Source organism: Staurois parvus, unplaced genomic scaffold (assembly GCF_062004578.1).
Source record: "Staurois parvus isolate SC_StPar_1 unplaced genomic scaffold, SC_StPar_1.0 ptg000750l, whole genome shotgun sequence".
In the NCBI taxonomy this organism is placed as follows: Eukaryota; Metazoa; Chordata; class Amphibia; order Anura; family Ranidae; genus Staurois; species Staurois parvus.
This window is the reverse complement of record NW_028318546.1, coordinates 535,668-551,718: the sequence shown is the minus strand read 5'-3', so window position 1 is coordinate 551,718 and position 16,051 is coordinate 535,668. Positions and strand designations below refer to the sequence as shown.

At 41.3% G+C, this 16,051-nt stretch overlaps 1 protein-coding gene across 5 annotated transcripts in view; it reads left to right on the top strand.

Annotated features, from left to right (window-relative positions):
• OPA1 (OPA1 mitochondrial dynamin like GTPase) overlaps positions 1 to 16,051 on the top strand; it is a 108,737-nt gene that overhangs the window by 32,256 nt on the left and 60,430 nt on the right. For all 5 annotated transcript variants that reach the window (XM_089654303.1, XM_089654301.1, XM_089654302.1 and 2 more), the window contains 11 exons: positions 1,158 to 1,238; positions 2,292 to 2,366; positions 2,458 to 2,529; positions 2,624 to 2,723; positions 6,121 to 6,251; positions 6,349 to 6,421; positions 9,073 to 9,145; positions 9,283 to 9,398; positions 9,588 to 9,652; positions 9,921 to 9,997; positions 13,987 to 14,152. In XM_089654303.1, coding sequence (XP_089510429.1) covers positions 1,158 to 1,238; positions 2,292 to 2,366; positions 2,458 to 2,529; positions 2,624 to 2,723; positions 6,121 to 6,251; positions 6,349 to 6,421; positions 9,073 to 9,145; positions 9,283 to 9,398; positions 9,588 to 9,652; positions 9,921 to 9,997; positions 13,987 to 14,152 — 1,029 coding nt within the window. The remainder of the gene's footprint in view (positions 1 to 1,157; positions 1,239 to 2,291; positions 2,367 to 2,457; positions 2,530 to 2,623; positions 2,724 to 6,120; positions 6,252 to 6,348; positions 6,422 to 9,072; positions 9,146 to 9,282; positions 9,399 to 9,587; positions 9,653 to 9,920; positions 9,998 to 13,986; positions 14,153 to 16,051) is intronic.

Here is a 16,051-nt window from a genome sequence, read left to right as displayed (position 1 = left end):
AATTAACAAAAAAAAAAACACATTTTTCTTTGTTTCTGTTATAAAAGTTTACAAATAAATAATTGTTCTTCATAAATTTAGGCCGAGATGTATTCTGCTACATGTCTTTGGTGAAAATAACCCAAATTAGGATGTATTTTTTAGTTTGTAGGAAAGTTATAGAGTTCACAAACTATGGTATAGATCTGAATATTGATCAATCCTGAAGTACTGACAGCCAATCTAATTTCTTGAGGTCCAAGAATGTCAGAATAGTACAGATATCCCCAAATGACCCCTTTTTGCAGAGTAGACAGTCCGACGTACTTCATAAGAGGCATGGCGAGTTTTTTGAAGTTGTATTTTTTTGTCATAATTTTTCGGAAAATGAAAAAATTAAAAAAATTATTTTCACTATTTTTTTTTTTTACATACTGTCACCAGTGCAGTACAGCGTCTTCATATAACTGGCATGGCGGTGAACAGGGACACTGACTGGTGACAGTATGGAAAAAAAATATATATATATATTTTTTTTTATTATATTTAATTTTTTATTACATTTTTTTAAAAAATGTTTTCATATTTTACTATGACCAAAGTAGTACAATGTTACAATAGTAACATTGTACTACTTTGGGGAAGTGATCAGTATTTTTTTTTTTTTACACAGTTTGCTTATAGCAAAGAATTACTTTGCTATAAGCAAGCATTTAGCTGAATGAAATCGATTCATTCAGCTTTTTTTTTTTTTTTCTTTTTTTGTGCTTAGCTGTGATTTGGTCACAGCTAATCACATGACATGTGCATGTGATTAGCTGTGACCATTCACAGCTAGGCACTAGTATACAATGGATGGCATCATAAATGAAGCCATCCATTATATACAACTATCATGTGACCTGCTGTGATTGGTCACAGCAGGTCACATGGTACCAGCTACGGGAGCCGGTACTCGGATCTGTCATCGGCCGTGTCCGAGGTGCACGGCCGGTGACAGATCGCGCTGCTGCGCCGCTCTGCATTAGCGCAAACTGTGCATGTGCGGGAGCACGCCAAATGGCGTGCACCCGGAATACAGGAGCGCATTTGAAGCTGCCAAACGGCCATTGGCCGGGCGGCTAATGGTTAATAATGATTGGTAAAAACTGTTTGAAATGCCTATTGTATTGTTTCAGGTTACTCTCAGTGAGGGTCCTCACCATGTTGCTATGTTTAAGGACAGCTCCCGGGAGTTTGATCTCACAAAGGAATCAGATGTAAGTATCTATTCATAAAGGAGCACACAGCAGGACACACTTTCATTAAAACCAAATGGTAACATGGGTTATGCTGTCTAACAGTAAAACAGATGATTTTTTGTGCATTATCCATCAGAGATTGGGTAAAAGGGATCGTCATGATTTATTTTGCTGAAAAACACCCCCTGGCATTTCTGGCAGTGGCCATCTTGAGTAAGAGCAGGTGAATCCTTTAGCATTTTCTTCCTGGAATCCACCTGTCTTTAGCACAGGCATTGTCTGAGCTGAGAACCCTCCATCCCCTTCTGAAGACTGCTGGGATGTATGACATAATTTGCCTAGGCGTGGAAACCGGGGAGTAATTGAAGAAATGTAAAAAAGAGTTTTTTAAAAAAATGTTTACAACAAATAAAAATGATATACTTTCTTATCCATTTACCAGTGGTAGAAGCATAAGGAATAAAAATAGTCCATGTTGATTGAGAGCAGGGGCGGACTGACAACTCATGGCGCCCCCAGGCAATAGGGGATCATGGGGCCCCTGTGTCCTCACCCACACCCAAAAAAGCCTATGAAAAAGGTACCAGGGGCTTCTCATGGGGCCCCCTACTGACCCAGGGCCCTCGGGCAGTGCCCGAGTTCCCAAATGGTCAGTCCGCCCCTGATTGAGAGAGTTAAGTTCCACTTTAAATACTTTAGTGGGTTTTAGGTTTGTATAGGTTCTATGTGAGCCCACAATATGTATGCTGTTTAGTGAAGACCCAGGTTTTCCCAAACCTTCACAGTTTTTTTTTTAATTCTCCCTCTACTCCACTGAGAGCTCCAACCAAAGCTTTAGCTTAGTGAAAAATTATGTAGATATCCCATTCACAGCCATGGCTTTAAAGCCCAAATGATAACAGCCCACACTGGGAACCAGTAAATTTAGCTCGGTGTCTTCGTTCTGACTGGCAGTATAAGTCCAATCAATTGGCATTATTGTAACTTTTATCTTTGTGCACGGAAAGTCTAATAATCCCTGTTACCCATTGTGTGTATTGTGTTCTGACATTGGGTTCTTTCTGCTGGCAGCTTGCAGCTTTGAGGGATGAAATAGAAGTACGAATGAGAAAAAGTGTGAAGAATGGACAGACTGTAAGCCCTGAGGTAATTCTAGTATTGTATGTATTGCAGTATAAGTAAGATATTCATTCCTTTCTCTGTAAAATCTTTAAATCTGGCATTCTGCTTTCCACAGACCATTTCTCTAAGCGTAAAAGGTCCTGGAATCCAGAGAATGGTGCTTGTGGATCTCCCAGGAGTTATCAGTGTAGGTAACATACACTGTTATGTTCCAAATGTTCTGCACACATTGAATGTTTTTACATTTGATTGCCCTTTTTTTTTTTTTTTTTTTCTTACAGACGGTCACTTCTGGGATGGCTCCAGATACCAAAGAAACCATCTTTAGCATCAGTAAAGCATATATGCAGAACCCTAATGCTATTATCCTCTGTATACAAGGTGACCATTTTAGTTCTGTTTCCAAAAGTAAGGAATTTATTCACAGCACCTGGGACTCCAGATACTTCCAATAGAGAGACACTACAAGTTCCTGATAAAGTTTATGCTAACTGACACTTCATAAGGCAATGCTAGAGGTTCAGCTTTTTTTTTTTCTGTTTTCATTAACAAACTTGTCATACTTGCCTGTTCTGTGCAATGGTTTTGCACAGAACAGTCCTGGCTCTTTGCTGAGTGCCACCAGAGCAAGCTACTTGCTCTGGGGATACTCGTGCGTGTTTGCTCTTGAACTGCCTCTGTGTGTTCATAAGACACGCATAGTGCAGCTCAGCTCCACTCCCCCCCCCCCCCCATCCATCCTCATTGGCTGTAATTAACAGCAGTGTCTCAGCCAATGAGGAGGCGGAGACCGGGGGGAGCCACTGCTCTCATACACATTGCTGAATCGAGATCAGGCTCAGGTAAGTATCGGGAAAGGGTGGGGGAATGCATAGAATGTATGAAGGTTAAAAACCTTCAGCCTTTAGATCTACTTTAAGCCATCGATGGATCACAATTACTGCTGAACCTGCTAAATTCCAACCCATCTAAGGCTGTTCCCAATCGACAGGTCATTTAATCAGGAATGTTTTTAAAACTTTTATTTGATCAGTGACTGCAGCCAATCGGATGATCAGCGTATTCTGACAGCAGAGGAGCCCCTACAGTCAGAATACAATAGCGCGAGGAAGTTTCCTCCATCCACCTCGCTTGCACGTATGGGGAATTTGCTTTTTTTTGGGGGGGGGGGTTTCTTATCAGCCCTCTGGCTGACTGAGGAAAAAAAAAAGCAGATCATCTATTGCCAGCCTTGGTGCTGGACATACTTAAAGTGGAACTGCATTGCAACTGAGCACAACAAACCAAAAATGCTATTTAATTCATTGTTAATATTCAAAGCAAACTCACCCATCCATCCATGTCTCCATTCTTTATTTTGCTGAGAACTCACTTTGATTTCACCCCCTAGCATTTCTGGCCGTTGCCATCTTGAGTAAGCACAGATGATTAATGTAGCATTTACTTCCTAGAGTCCATCTGCCCTTAGCTCAAACATTATCTGCGCTGAGAACCCTTCCTCCTCTCCTGAAGACTGGTGGGATGTATCACATCATATGCCTAGTCATGGAATCCAGGAAGTAACTGAACAAATGTATAAAAGTTTAAAACAAGTAAATATGATATACTTTCCCATCAATTTACTAATGCTAGCAGCATAAGGATTAAAGAGTCCATGTTGATTGAGAGAGTGAAGTTCTGCTTTAAGATGATGCACATATAGTCTGAGGTGTGTTTAGCACTTATAAAATGTTGGTGAGTAGTGACACTTTTTTTTCTCTAAAAATTCATTGTTTCCTAAAAGTGTTTGGATAGTACATCTCATAACATTAGAGACCCTGTTACCAGGCTTCACTTTGTAAATAAAACATTTACAGGAGTAATACATGTTAAAAAGGTTCCCCACTTTTTTTTTTTTGATGGTCTACACAAAGAAAATATCCAACACTTGTGAACAGTTGAATCCCTGTCAATGCTGAGCCCATGCAGGAATGCATGCTCAAGCTGTCAGCCTTAAATCTGAGAGATAACATTGGAAGGCTGTCATGGGAGCCACATACAGCAACAAGTTCCTTCTCTTGTTTCTATGTGCACCTCCCCACATAGCGGGACCTAACACATGTATTGTGAATCCAGAGATGCCCTTTTACATCTAAAGAGTGGAAGACAAGCTCTATTTGCATAGTTCTCTCTATTCATCAAGGGGCCAGCTGGCAGCAGTGATTGTGCTCATAGAACTTTGGATAGGCATATGATTGGAACTGGTTTAAGCTGTAATAATGCCATTGTGTCTGGCTCTGCCCCTCCTGACTGCCCATGAACCTTTGAGTATAGAAATATGGCAACTGTCATGTATATCAACTGTAATGTATTGTGTTAATTCGACAGATATTATTTTCTAGTTAATTGTTAATTGTTGTAGAATTAAAATTATTGGGTGTTTTCAGATGTGTTCGTGGAGTACAACTGTCCTATCTTGTTATGACTGTTATATTTAGAGGGACAATCTCTTTGGCCATTCAGGGCAAAGCGATAGTATCTGTGTGTGCTAGTTCCTTTATAAAAATGTGTAATCAATCTAGGAAATTGGTATTTTAAACATGCCTTTCACTGCATGCACTGGAGATAGAGTGGGTGCCTGGAAGATAATTCCATGCACTTTCTGCATTTCAGCTATTCATTTTCCCTTGAAAGCAGTTTAAAAACATACCTAAATCACCTGTAGGTGGAAAAGTTCTAACCAGCAGATAAATTGGAAATGATTGTGCCTGTGGCGGATTGCACACAAGCATCAGTTACATCTTCCTTGGTTGGTAGCGCACAGTCACATGAATTTGTAGATCCTTAAGTAGACCCTGTCACTAACTTAAACAATGGCAGGTAAAAGCTCTGAAAAATTATTTAAACTCTCACTTGTAGTGCTTTCCTTTACATTTTTTTTCATGCACTTGCAATGTGCCCTTGAGCTTGCTGTAAAATTTTACTACTACATGAAGTCATTTCCCTTGCCCAGCCCCCTCCCTCCTTGCATATCATGGCCCTCTCCTCATATGGGATTGTTTAATTGCTGTCTGGGCTGGCCTAGCTCTTCCTCCACCCCCTTCCCTCACTTGCCTTCATAACCTTTTATGTAGCAGCCGGGTGAGGAGTGAAGGGGAATGCTATAGAGAGTGTCACTGATGACATCACGTCCAAGATGATGGCACCAAGCAGCAGTCCTGGGGCTTTTGGATAACACAAGGGAGTCTTTTCTAGATAAATAACATGCATAAAACACCTTCAGTGCAAATATGAATAGTGGGAAACTATGTTTTTTTTTTTTTTTTCAAAATTAATTTGAATTAAATAAGTTTACTCAAACATTTCCGTTTTTATGGGTTTTCAGTTGGTAGGCTAAATACTCAGATGATTCTGCTTTGATTTGGAAACCTCTCGGTAACATTTCCAGCATTGTCACCTTAATAACTTTTATGTTCCATTTTCACTGTTGAGTTTTTCAGATGGCGTTTTTCATTCAGTTGAGCTGTGTGGAAGATGTCAAAAATATTGTTCTGCACCTTAAGCTGTAACAGTGCTTTGTAGAACAACTGTTGGGATTTAAAACTTCCCAACTAAATCTCTGTAAACCAAGTGAAAAGTCCCAAACTTCAGCTGGTATGGATTCTTGGGAGCCTCTGCATGAAGAACTTGTATTCAGTGTCCCCAAGCTATGTACGAATGAGTTGTATTTACCCAGAACTATTTTATCGGTTTTAGACAGACTGACCCATTAATATTTATGTTCCCCTCTGTTTTACAGATGGGTCTGTTGATGCAGAAAGAAGCATTGTCACTGACCTTGTAAGCCAAATGGATCCCCAAGGCAGACGCACCATTTTTGTCTTGACAAAGGTAGACCTTGCTGAGAAGAATGTAGCCAGCCCTAATCGAGTAAGTGGACTGCTGCACATGATCACTCCTGCAATCTCCAGTAAAAGCTTGCTAAAATGCTGCTGTAATAACATTTCTTTACTTGTTATCTCATCAGATTCAGCAAATCATTGAAGGAAAACTATTCCCAATGAAAGCACTTGGGTATTTTGCTGTTGTAACTGGAAAAGGTAAGAGCAATGCATATATTGTACATTATTATCTTTTCTAAATTATTCAAATTAGGGTTTTAGTAAAATTGAATTTCTAGTTTTCAAACAAGATTATATTAACCCCTTCACGCCTAAGGGTAAAACAAATCTAAATGCCTAAGCACAATTTTGCAACGTTGACATGTGTTAGTAAAACTGTACATATCATCACAACTACTTTGTACATCCAGGTGAATTATACCACGTTTTTTTTCAGGACAAATTGGGCTTTCATTTGGTGGTAAATGGTAATGGATATCTCTTGATTTTTTTTATTATTATTATTAAATGAAAACGGACCCAAAATAGTAAAAAAAAAAAATATTTTTTTTTTATTTAGCTGTGTGTTTCTACTTACTACCATAACCTACCACCTAAGAACAACCCAAAATAAAATTTCCAGCTCTTGACGATCCCAGCGATACCATATATGTGTATGTTATTTGTTGTTTGTACCCATAGTACAGCCCAGAAACAACAGTGCGCATTTTTTGTCTTTTTTTTTTTTTCACCTAAAACACACTGACATTGACACTAACTGACACCATTTTTTTTTTAATCCTGACCTTTGACACTGACCTTTTGACCTTAACCTTTGACCCTGGCATTGACCCAAACACTTACCCTGGCACTGAACTAGATCAATTCTTGATCTAGGTATTTTTTCTTTATTTGTTATTTTATTTTTTAATATTTATTTATCTTTTTTTTTTTTTTGTTTACAAACATTTTTTTTACAATGTATCTCTCTTCTCCATTCATAGAGAGAGGAAAAAAAACAAGGGGTCCGGGCTGCACAGTGACTGATCACTGTACTACAGAGGCCCCCAGAGCACCTGCGGCCCCTGATGAGCATCCAGGGAGGGGTGCCGAGCAATTTGGGCCCCCTCCGGAAATCGCGGCCTATGAAGCTCGAGTGCTTAGTCTACAATCGCCTAAGCTCCCACCTCAATGACGACAACCTCCTCGATCCCCTACAGTCCGGCTTGCGTCCCCTACACTCCACCGAAACTGCCTTACTCAAACTCTCCAACGACCTGCTAACAGCCAAAGCTAATGGCCACTATTCAGTGCTCCTACTCCTCGACCTCTCCACGGCTTTCGACACAGTCGACCACCCCCTCCTCCTCAAAAAACTACACTCCCTCGGCCTCAGAGATTCCGCTCTCTCCTGGCTCTTGTCCTACCTGTCACAACGCTCCTTCAGCGTTACCTATAACGCTACCACCTCCCCCTCACTCCCCCTCTCTTTTCGGGTCCTTCAAGGCTCTGTCCTCCGGGCCCCTTCTCTTCTCCATCCACACCTCCTCCCTTGGCCAACTCATAAACTCTCACGGCTTCAACTACTACCTCTATGCTGACAATGCGCAAATCTATCTCTCGCCTCACCCCCTCATTCTCCGCCCGAATCACAAACCTACTGAACGACATATCAGACTGGATGTCGCTCCACTTCCTTAAACTAAACCTCTCCAAAATTGAGCTCCTAGTCTTCCCACCAGCCCTCACACCACCCCCCACTGACCTCTCCATCACGTCCAACAATGCCACCATCAGGCCCGCCCCGCAGGCCAGAGTACTTGGTGTCATTCTTGACTCCAATCTATCCTTCCAGCCCCAAGTCCAATCACTAACAAACTCATGCAGACTCCACCTCCGCAACATCACCAAAATACGCACGTTCCTAACCCCAGAAACCACTAAGCAGCTCATCTACTCCCTCATCATATCACGACTCGATTACTGCAACTCCCTCCTCACTGGCCTGCCTCGCCACAGGCTATCCCCACTTCAGTCGATCCTGAATACGGCAGCCAGACTTATCCACCTTACCAACTGCTCCGTTTCCTCCTCCCCCCCTCTGCCAATTCCTCCACTGGCTTCCGATTGCCCAACGGATCAAATTCAAAATCCTAACACTGACATACAAAGCTGTCCATCATACTGCCCCAAACTACATCACCGACCTAATATCCAAGTACCACCCAACACGCACTCTCCGCTCCTCACAAGACCTCCTAACACTGGGGGGGAACTGACTTGGTGTCACTGACATTCCCAGTGACACCAATACAGTGATCAGTGCTAAAAAAAAAAAAAAAAAAGCACAGACACTGTACTAATGGCACTTGGCAGGAAGGGGTTAACATGAGGGGCAATCAAAGGGTTAACTGTGTGATGGGAGTGTTTTACTAGGGGGTGGGGTGGGGGGGGTGTTCTTCACTGTAAGGACACTGCCGTGGATGGCTGTGCATAGCCATCCAGAGCAGTGTGCCCAAACTGGCAGGGAGGAGAACTGTTGGTAAACAAAGCAGCCCTGCTCCCTGTCGGTGATCGCCGATAATCACCGGGCGGGACCCGGTGATTGACCCCTGCGGGCGCGCGTAGGGCGTGCGCCCCTTATCCGGAAATGAAAAATGACATTTATATAGGTGATTTTGCGCACAGGGGTCACCCTGTAGCAGTATATATATGCTATAGGGCAGTCCTTAAGCGGTTAATGTACAATGTGTATGACCAGAACTAGGTGTCAGAATCCAGCTGACTGAAAATATCCATTACTCTTGTTACATTCCTATATTGCAAGTTCATTGATTTTTATTTACATTTTTTTATTTTAATTTTATTAGGCAACAGCAATGAAAGCATTGACTCCATCAAGGACTATGAAGAAGAATTCTTTCAAGGATCAAGTCTTTTGAAGTAAGTTATGTCTTGACTAAAATTAAAAGCCATGCTATTTATCAAGGGCTCAAAGACAAAACATTTAAGGTTTATATATTGTGTATTGTTGTGTTGCTGTGTTAGTGATGGCATCTGTGTTACTGCTTACCTCCTAGAAAAGGGATGCTGAAGGCTCATCAGGTCACCACCAAGAATTTAAGTCTTGCTGTTTCCGATTGTTTTTGGAAAATGGTCCGGGCATCTGTAGAACAACAGGCTGATGCTTTCAAAGGTAGCATTTAGCCCATGCTCCCGTCTTCCACATGCACATCTTAAAAATATACCTTATCTTCATCTAACATTATTTAAGTAACAGCAGTACATTAATACAAATGGCTTGCATCAAAACAATCATGACTAAAAGTAAAAAAATATATGAACTTGTGAAATAAGGTTGACGTGAGTGTTCAATATTTTCTAGCTACTCGTTTTAATCTGGAAACGGAATGGAAGAATAATTATCCCAGGCTGCGTGAGCTTGACAGGGTAAAGTATAATATAACACAAATACAAGCACATCTTCTAAACCCAAGGTATTTTAATAAAAAAATAACTGACTTCTTTATAGAATCTGCACAAGGTGTGAATTCTTGGTAAATAAACGTCAAACAAAAACCACTTTGGCTTGTAGTCTTTTATTTGGAGAGCTGTGCTTTGCAAATAATGACATTGTTTTTCACTTTTCAGTACCTTCTTAATAAGTTTCAGCAACCATTGTATGATTTAATTTTGTGATCTCATATTCCCGTTTTAGAATGAACTGTTTGAAAAAGCCAAGAATGAAATCCTTGACGAAGTTATCAGTCTTACCCAGGTTACACCAAAGCATTGGTGAGTAGTTGAAATGTTATTGTTCATTATAGTTTAGTTTTACAATTTAAAATCAAGTTAAATTGAACTCTTGCCAAAATGTTGTTCTTATTTTTGGATAGATTATTGAAGGCTTACAAAATTGTCAAAAGGACAGAAAATATGTTACAGTTGTCATGAAAATAGAATGCATGGGGAAATTTCCTTTTAGGGACATTGATTCCAGTAACAACTTTCAAAGATGTGTTACTCAGTTATGTGAAAAAAGGAGTGGTTCTTACCATTCACCACTGCATCCAAATCTAGAAGGAAAGTTTTTAGAGCTCCAATTTTATTTGTAGGCAACGTTACACAATATGGACACTTTATTCGAAACTGTACTGGGTGCGTTTTGTAAAAATGTCTTTAAAAATGTATTTACCCAATCAAGGTAAGATGTAGCATCAATTATAACACTTGCTGTTAAGTTTCTGTCAGACTATGTTTCATAGCAGTGGTTTTAAACCTGTACAGTTAACAGGTTTAAGGGGTACTCCTTTTCATCTGAAATAGAAAGAAAACCTTTGTGCTATATTATTTCAGATGTAAGAATACAACCATCTGTAATCTTTTTAATATATGATTTTAATTAATACTTTTCAATAAATATGATTTTATATAATATAAATATGCTGTTAAAGATTTTCTCTATTCTCTTTGGTTCATAAGTACACGGATGCGATACTGCCAATTACCCATCAGTTTACTCAACAAATTATTCTATATGTAGGGGGAAGAGGAAGGTTGGATGTAGGGGGTTTGTCTCCAGCCATTTGACAGAGAGTGATGGTAATTTCCACTTGAGAACTATCTCCCATCTAGCATAGTAGGATGCATAGAAGAGGAAGAGATAACATGTTTTTGGGTGGCAAGACTGTTTTGACTACCCAGTAGAGGTAAGACACCACTGCTCAGGTCATCACCTGAAGCCAGTAGTGCCTGGGACAAAGCTTGGACACAGCCCAAAACCAGAATTTTTCTTTCTCAAAAGAAGGTTGCTTCCTTACAGTCTCAAATGAGGACCCACATGAGGGTTGTGGGCTTGAGAGTAGCTTTCTGCGATTACGTTTACTTTGCCCGGTTTCCCTTTTAGACCTCTTCAATCCAACAATTTAACGTGAAACAAACATATCCAATCCTTCGATCGCCAAGTGCTTCTGTATGCCCTGGAAAGGTTGTGACCGCAAATTCCAGCCTTACAGGCTGGGGCAAATTTTGTAGTTCTCTGACTGTCTGGGGAAAACCTGATCCCTCACAGGAGTCAAAACATTATGGAACTGTGAGCCAACACTGCAAAACTGGACCTCCCTTCTGCAAGGTTACCCAGTTAGAGTACAGTCAGACAGTGCCACAGCAGTGGCCTACATAAAACATCGAGGGGCACTAGAAGTCCAGCTGCCCTTAAAGAAAGGAGTGTGATACTCTCCCAGGCGGAAACACTGGAATGGACAATTGGAAAGGGGACTTCTTAAAGTAGAATTCCAGCTTAAACTTAACTTGCCTTAAAATTGCCCTTCAAAATCTTTGTCAAAGGAGAGGAAAACCAAATGTGGACATCCTGGTCTCCAGGTTCAACAGCAAGCTCAGCAAATTTGCAGCAAAGACCTGGGATCCTCTATCATTTACAGTGGATCTTCTGAAGCTGCCTTGGACTCAATTCGTGCAGACTGAGATCTTCTCTCTGATTAAGATCCTCCCTCAACTGCTGTACAAGAGGAGCAAAGAATTCCCTTGATCTCATCGCACCAAATTGGCTCATGAGAACATGGTAGACTGACATACTCATACTGGTGGATGAGCCTTGGACTCTTCCAAACCGACCAGATCTATAGGCCAAAGGCCCATTATTTCCTCCTGCTTCTTAGTTGCTGGCATTAACAGCATGGCTGTTTAAATCTACTGCAAGTCCTGAAGGATAGGGGGATTTCTGACTCTTTTAGTTCCACTTTACTCACAGCAAGAAAATCCAACTCCCGCAGGATTTACCATTTGCGCATGGAAGGCTTACTTTGCCTGATGCAAGAATAGGAAGCTCGGTCTCAGGGAATACTCTAGCATTCATATCTTGGCCTTGCTTTAGTCTAGTCTTGACCAACTCCTGACCTTGAGTAGGTTTCTGCTTTCATTTTCTTCCAGAAACGTCTTGGCTCTCAGTCCCTAAGCAGGAGTTTTCTACAAGGGAGATGCTCTTATACATCACTCCAACCTGGTGCTCTTGGATCTTCAATGACTTCCCTTTGAATCAATTGATGTTATTCCATTGGAAGAGCTCACTTGTAAGTTTGCATTTTAGGTAGCTGTTACATCTGTTAGGCATTTTTCTGATTTGGCAGCTCTTAAAGTAGTTGTAAAGCCTGAATGTTTTTACCTTTGTGCATGCTATGCAGGAAGGTAAAAACCCTTCAGTATGCAGCTCCCTTCGCACCCCCCTTCCCCCCTTATACTTGCCCAACCCCCGTTCCTGATGCAGCGATGTGACTCAGAAACCATTGGCTCCCACTGCTGTCAATTGCAGGCAGTAAGGAAGGAGCAGAAGTGAGGCCAAACCCATTTCTGCTTGTCTTTATGGACTCTCACAGCGGGGCTCATGAGCAAGCACGAGTGCCCCCTATTGCAAGCAGCTTGCTGTGGGGGCACTCAGCAGGGGGGTAGGAGCCCAGAGCTCTGAAGGGGGACCCGAGAAGAGGTGGATCAGGGCTGCTGTGTGAAATCCCTGCACAGACCTGGTAAGTATAACATGTTGTTTAAAAAGAAAAAAAAACCTTTTGTATCACTTTAACTGTAAAGAGCCCTTTCTTGTTTTGCACAACAATAGAGTGATTTTGAAACCTTCCTTCCTACCCAAGGTTGTCTTTTCTTTTCCACCTCAGTGTGGGCCTTGTTCTTTCCCTCTGTCCTGCCCTAAAATATGACTAGTAAATTGCCCTACATTGCCTGGATGTGGTGAGGGCTTTCAAGGTCTACCTGAAACCTACAGCCTCTATTTGCAAAACTTGAGTCCCTCTTCATCCTTCTCATAGGCTCTCTTAGAGGGCATCCTGCTTCCCACTCTGATTGCTAGGTGGATCAGACAATTCATTTCCAGTGCATACACCCTTAAGGAAAGGGCTCCTCCTTTTTCCCTATCAGAGCCCATTCCATAAGGGATGTTGGTGCCTGTTGGGCTTTCCAGCATCAAGTATCTGCTTTCCAGATTCCAAATTTTACAAGGGGAGTGTTCAGGCTTCAGTTGATGTGAGCTTCGGCCACAAGGTGCTTCAAGCTGTTTATTTGAATGTTTGGGTTTTTTTTAAAACTCTTGTTTTCTTATGGGCCTGTTGGTAGTTTTGTTTGCTATGTTGTTGCCCACCCTTCTGCTGATTGCTGGGAAATGCCCCATGGTCTCAGGAAACTGGTCCCACCCCTTTGTGTCTTGATCACTCTTTTTCCTGTTAACCTGGAGTCCTACAGAGTGGGTGGGATTATATGGTGCGCTCTGTAGGCGGCACTAGCAAGTTGTTTTTTGGGTTTTTTTTAGGTAGGTGGATATAACTCATGGTCTATGAATATGTCTCCTAGGTCCTGTGCTATACCTCAAGTTAAGGAATTTATAGATAAGCAAAATGCCTGTTCTTTTTTCAGAAATGATCTGTTCTTACAGATCTAATCACTACAGTGGGAATCGCCATATTTTAATTATCCAAGTTTATAAGCAGTTGCAAGTGATTCTGTGTTTTTTCTTGCATTAGTAGTGAGATCGTATTAAGCTTGCAGTATGTTTTATACTGATTTTTTGTAGCTTTGAGGACATAATTGCCATAAACTCAACTTGTTTTCTGCAGTCAACAGGTTAATTACTGATAAAGCAACTATTATGAGTTTGTTGGGATATTATTTTATGAAGGTCTGTCGGTGCAACTGTAATGATTATGCTTTTTTAACTGGATAAGAACTGTGCAGTCATTGTTGGTTTTCATTTGTTCCCATATTAGGGAAGAGATCCTCCAGAGAACACTGTGGGAGAGAGTGTCCACCCATGTGATTGAGAACATTTACCTACCAGCTGCACAGACCTTGAACTCTGGTACTTTCAACACCACTGTAGACATCAAACTGAAACAATGGACTGACAAACAACTGCCTCATAAAGCAGTGGAGGTGAGAAAAAGGACTTTATGGTACTGTACACAGTCGTGACATGTACATATATGTGATCCATTTGTTTTCTAGAGACAAAATTTTAACTTGAACAATATAGTATATTTTGCTTTGCAAGAATAACACTAAAGCAAATGAATGTTCTACAACCCCAATTCCCAAAAATTTGGGACGCTGTGTAAAATCTACATGAAGACAGAATGCAATGATTGGCAAATCTCAGAAACCCACATTTTATTCACGATCGAAAATATAAAACATGTCAAATGTTTAAACTGAGAAAATGTACCATTTTAAGAAAAAAATAAGGTAATTTTGAAATTGGTGGCAGCAACACGTCTCAAAAAAATTGGGGTAGTGCAACAAAAAGCTGGCGTAGTAAGTGGTACTAACAAGGAAGAGCTGGTAAAACATTTTAAAACTAATTGGGCTAATTAAGAAACCAAAAAGTGCTCTAATTAGGAAACCAAAAAGTGCGCTATCTCTTTAAAAATATTCACGCCACAACTAGTATATGAGCCATATATAAACGTCTCTCAGCATAATAAAGTGGCTGTGCTACAACTAAAGCAATAGTTTACAAAAAGTAATAATAATGTTACAATATAAAAACTACTCCATATGTGCACAAAGCAAATATATGCAAATGAAGTTGTGTCCAAACTAAGGTGCATACAACCTACCAAAAATATTTGTGTGCAAAATAAATAATGAATACCCTTCAATATACAGTGCAGTATGTCATGAATATGTTAAATATGCAATTAGCTAATTATCACAGTAGTTTCTTAAATAATAATGCAGTTCATTCTAATATGTAAAGTCCATCCAAGTGCTCCATAATAATAATGAAGATTATCAACCTACAGATGACTGAGTTCAAAGACACCCCGAAAATCAAAGTGGAAAAAATGATGCTGCTGGCTAGTCCATTTTGCAGAAATTTCATTGCAGCAACTCAAAATGTACTCCGTAGTTTGTATGGCCCCCATGTGCTTGTATGCATGCCTGACAACGTTGAGGCATGCGCCTAATGAGATGAGGGATGATGTCCTGGGGTATTTCCTCCCAGATCTGGACCAGGGCATCACTGAGCTCCTGAACAGTCTGAGGTGCAACTTGGCAGCGGCTGGACCCAAACATAATATCCCAGAGGTGTTCTATTGGATTTAGGTCAGGTGAGTGTGGGGGGCCATTGAATGGTATCAATTCCTTCATCCTCCAGGAACTGCCTGCATACTCTCGCCACATGAGGCTGGGCATTGTGCACCAGGAGGTACCCAAGACTCACTGCACGAGCGTAGGGGCTGACAATGGGTCCAAGGATTTCATCCTGTTACCTAATGGTAGTCAGGGTGCCTTGTCTAGCCTGTAGAGGTCTGTGCATCCCTCATGGATATGCCATCCCGGACCATCGCTGACCCACCACCAAAACGGTCATGCTAAATGATGTTACAGGCAGCTTAACATTTTCTATGGCTTCTCCAGACCCTTTCATGTCTGTCACATGTGCTCAGGGTGAACCTGCTTTTATCTGTGAAAAGCTCAGGGCGCCAGTGGCGGACCTGCCAATTCTGGTGTTCAATGGCAAATGCCAATCGAGCGCCATGGTGTGGGGCAGTGAGCACAGGGCCCACTAACTGGAGGACATTGAGTTCTCAGGCCACCCTCATGAAGTCTGTTTCTGATTGTTTGGTCAGAGACATTCACATCAGTGGTCCCCTGGAGGTCATTTGTAGGGCTCTGGCAGTGCTCATCCTGTTCCTCCTTGCACAAAGCAGCAGATATCAGACCTGCTGATGGGTTAAGGACCTTGTATGGCCCTGTCCAGCTCTCCCTAGAGTAACTGCCTGTCTCTTGGAATCTCAACCATGCTCATGAGACTGCGCTGGGAGACAC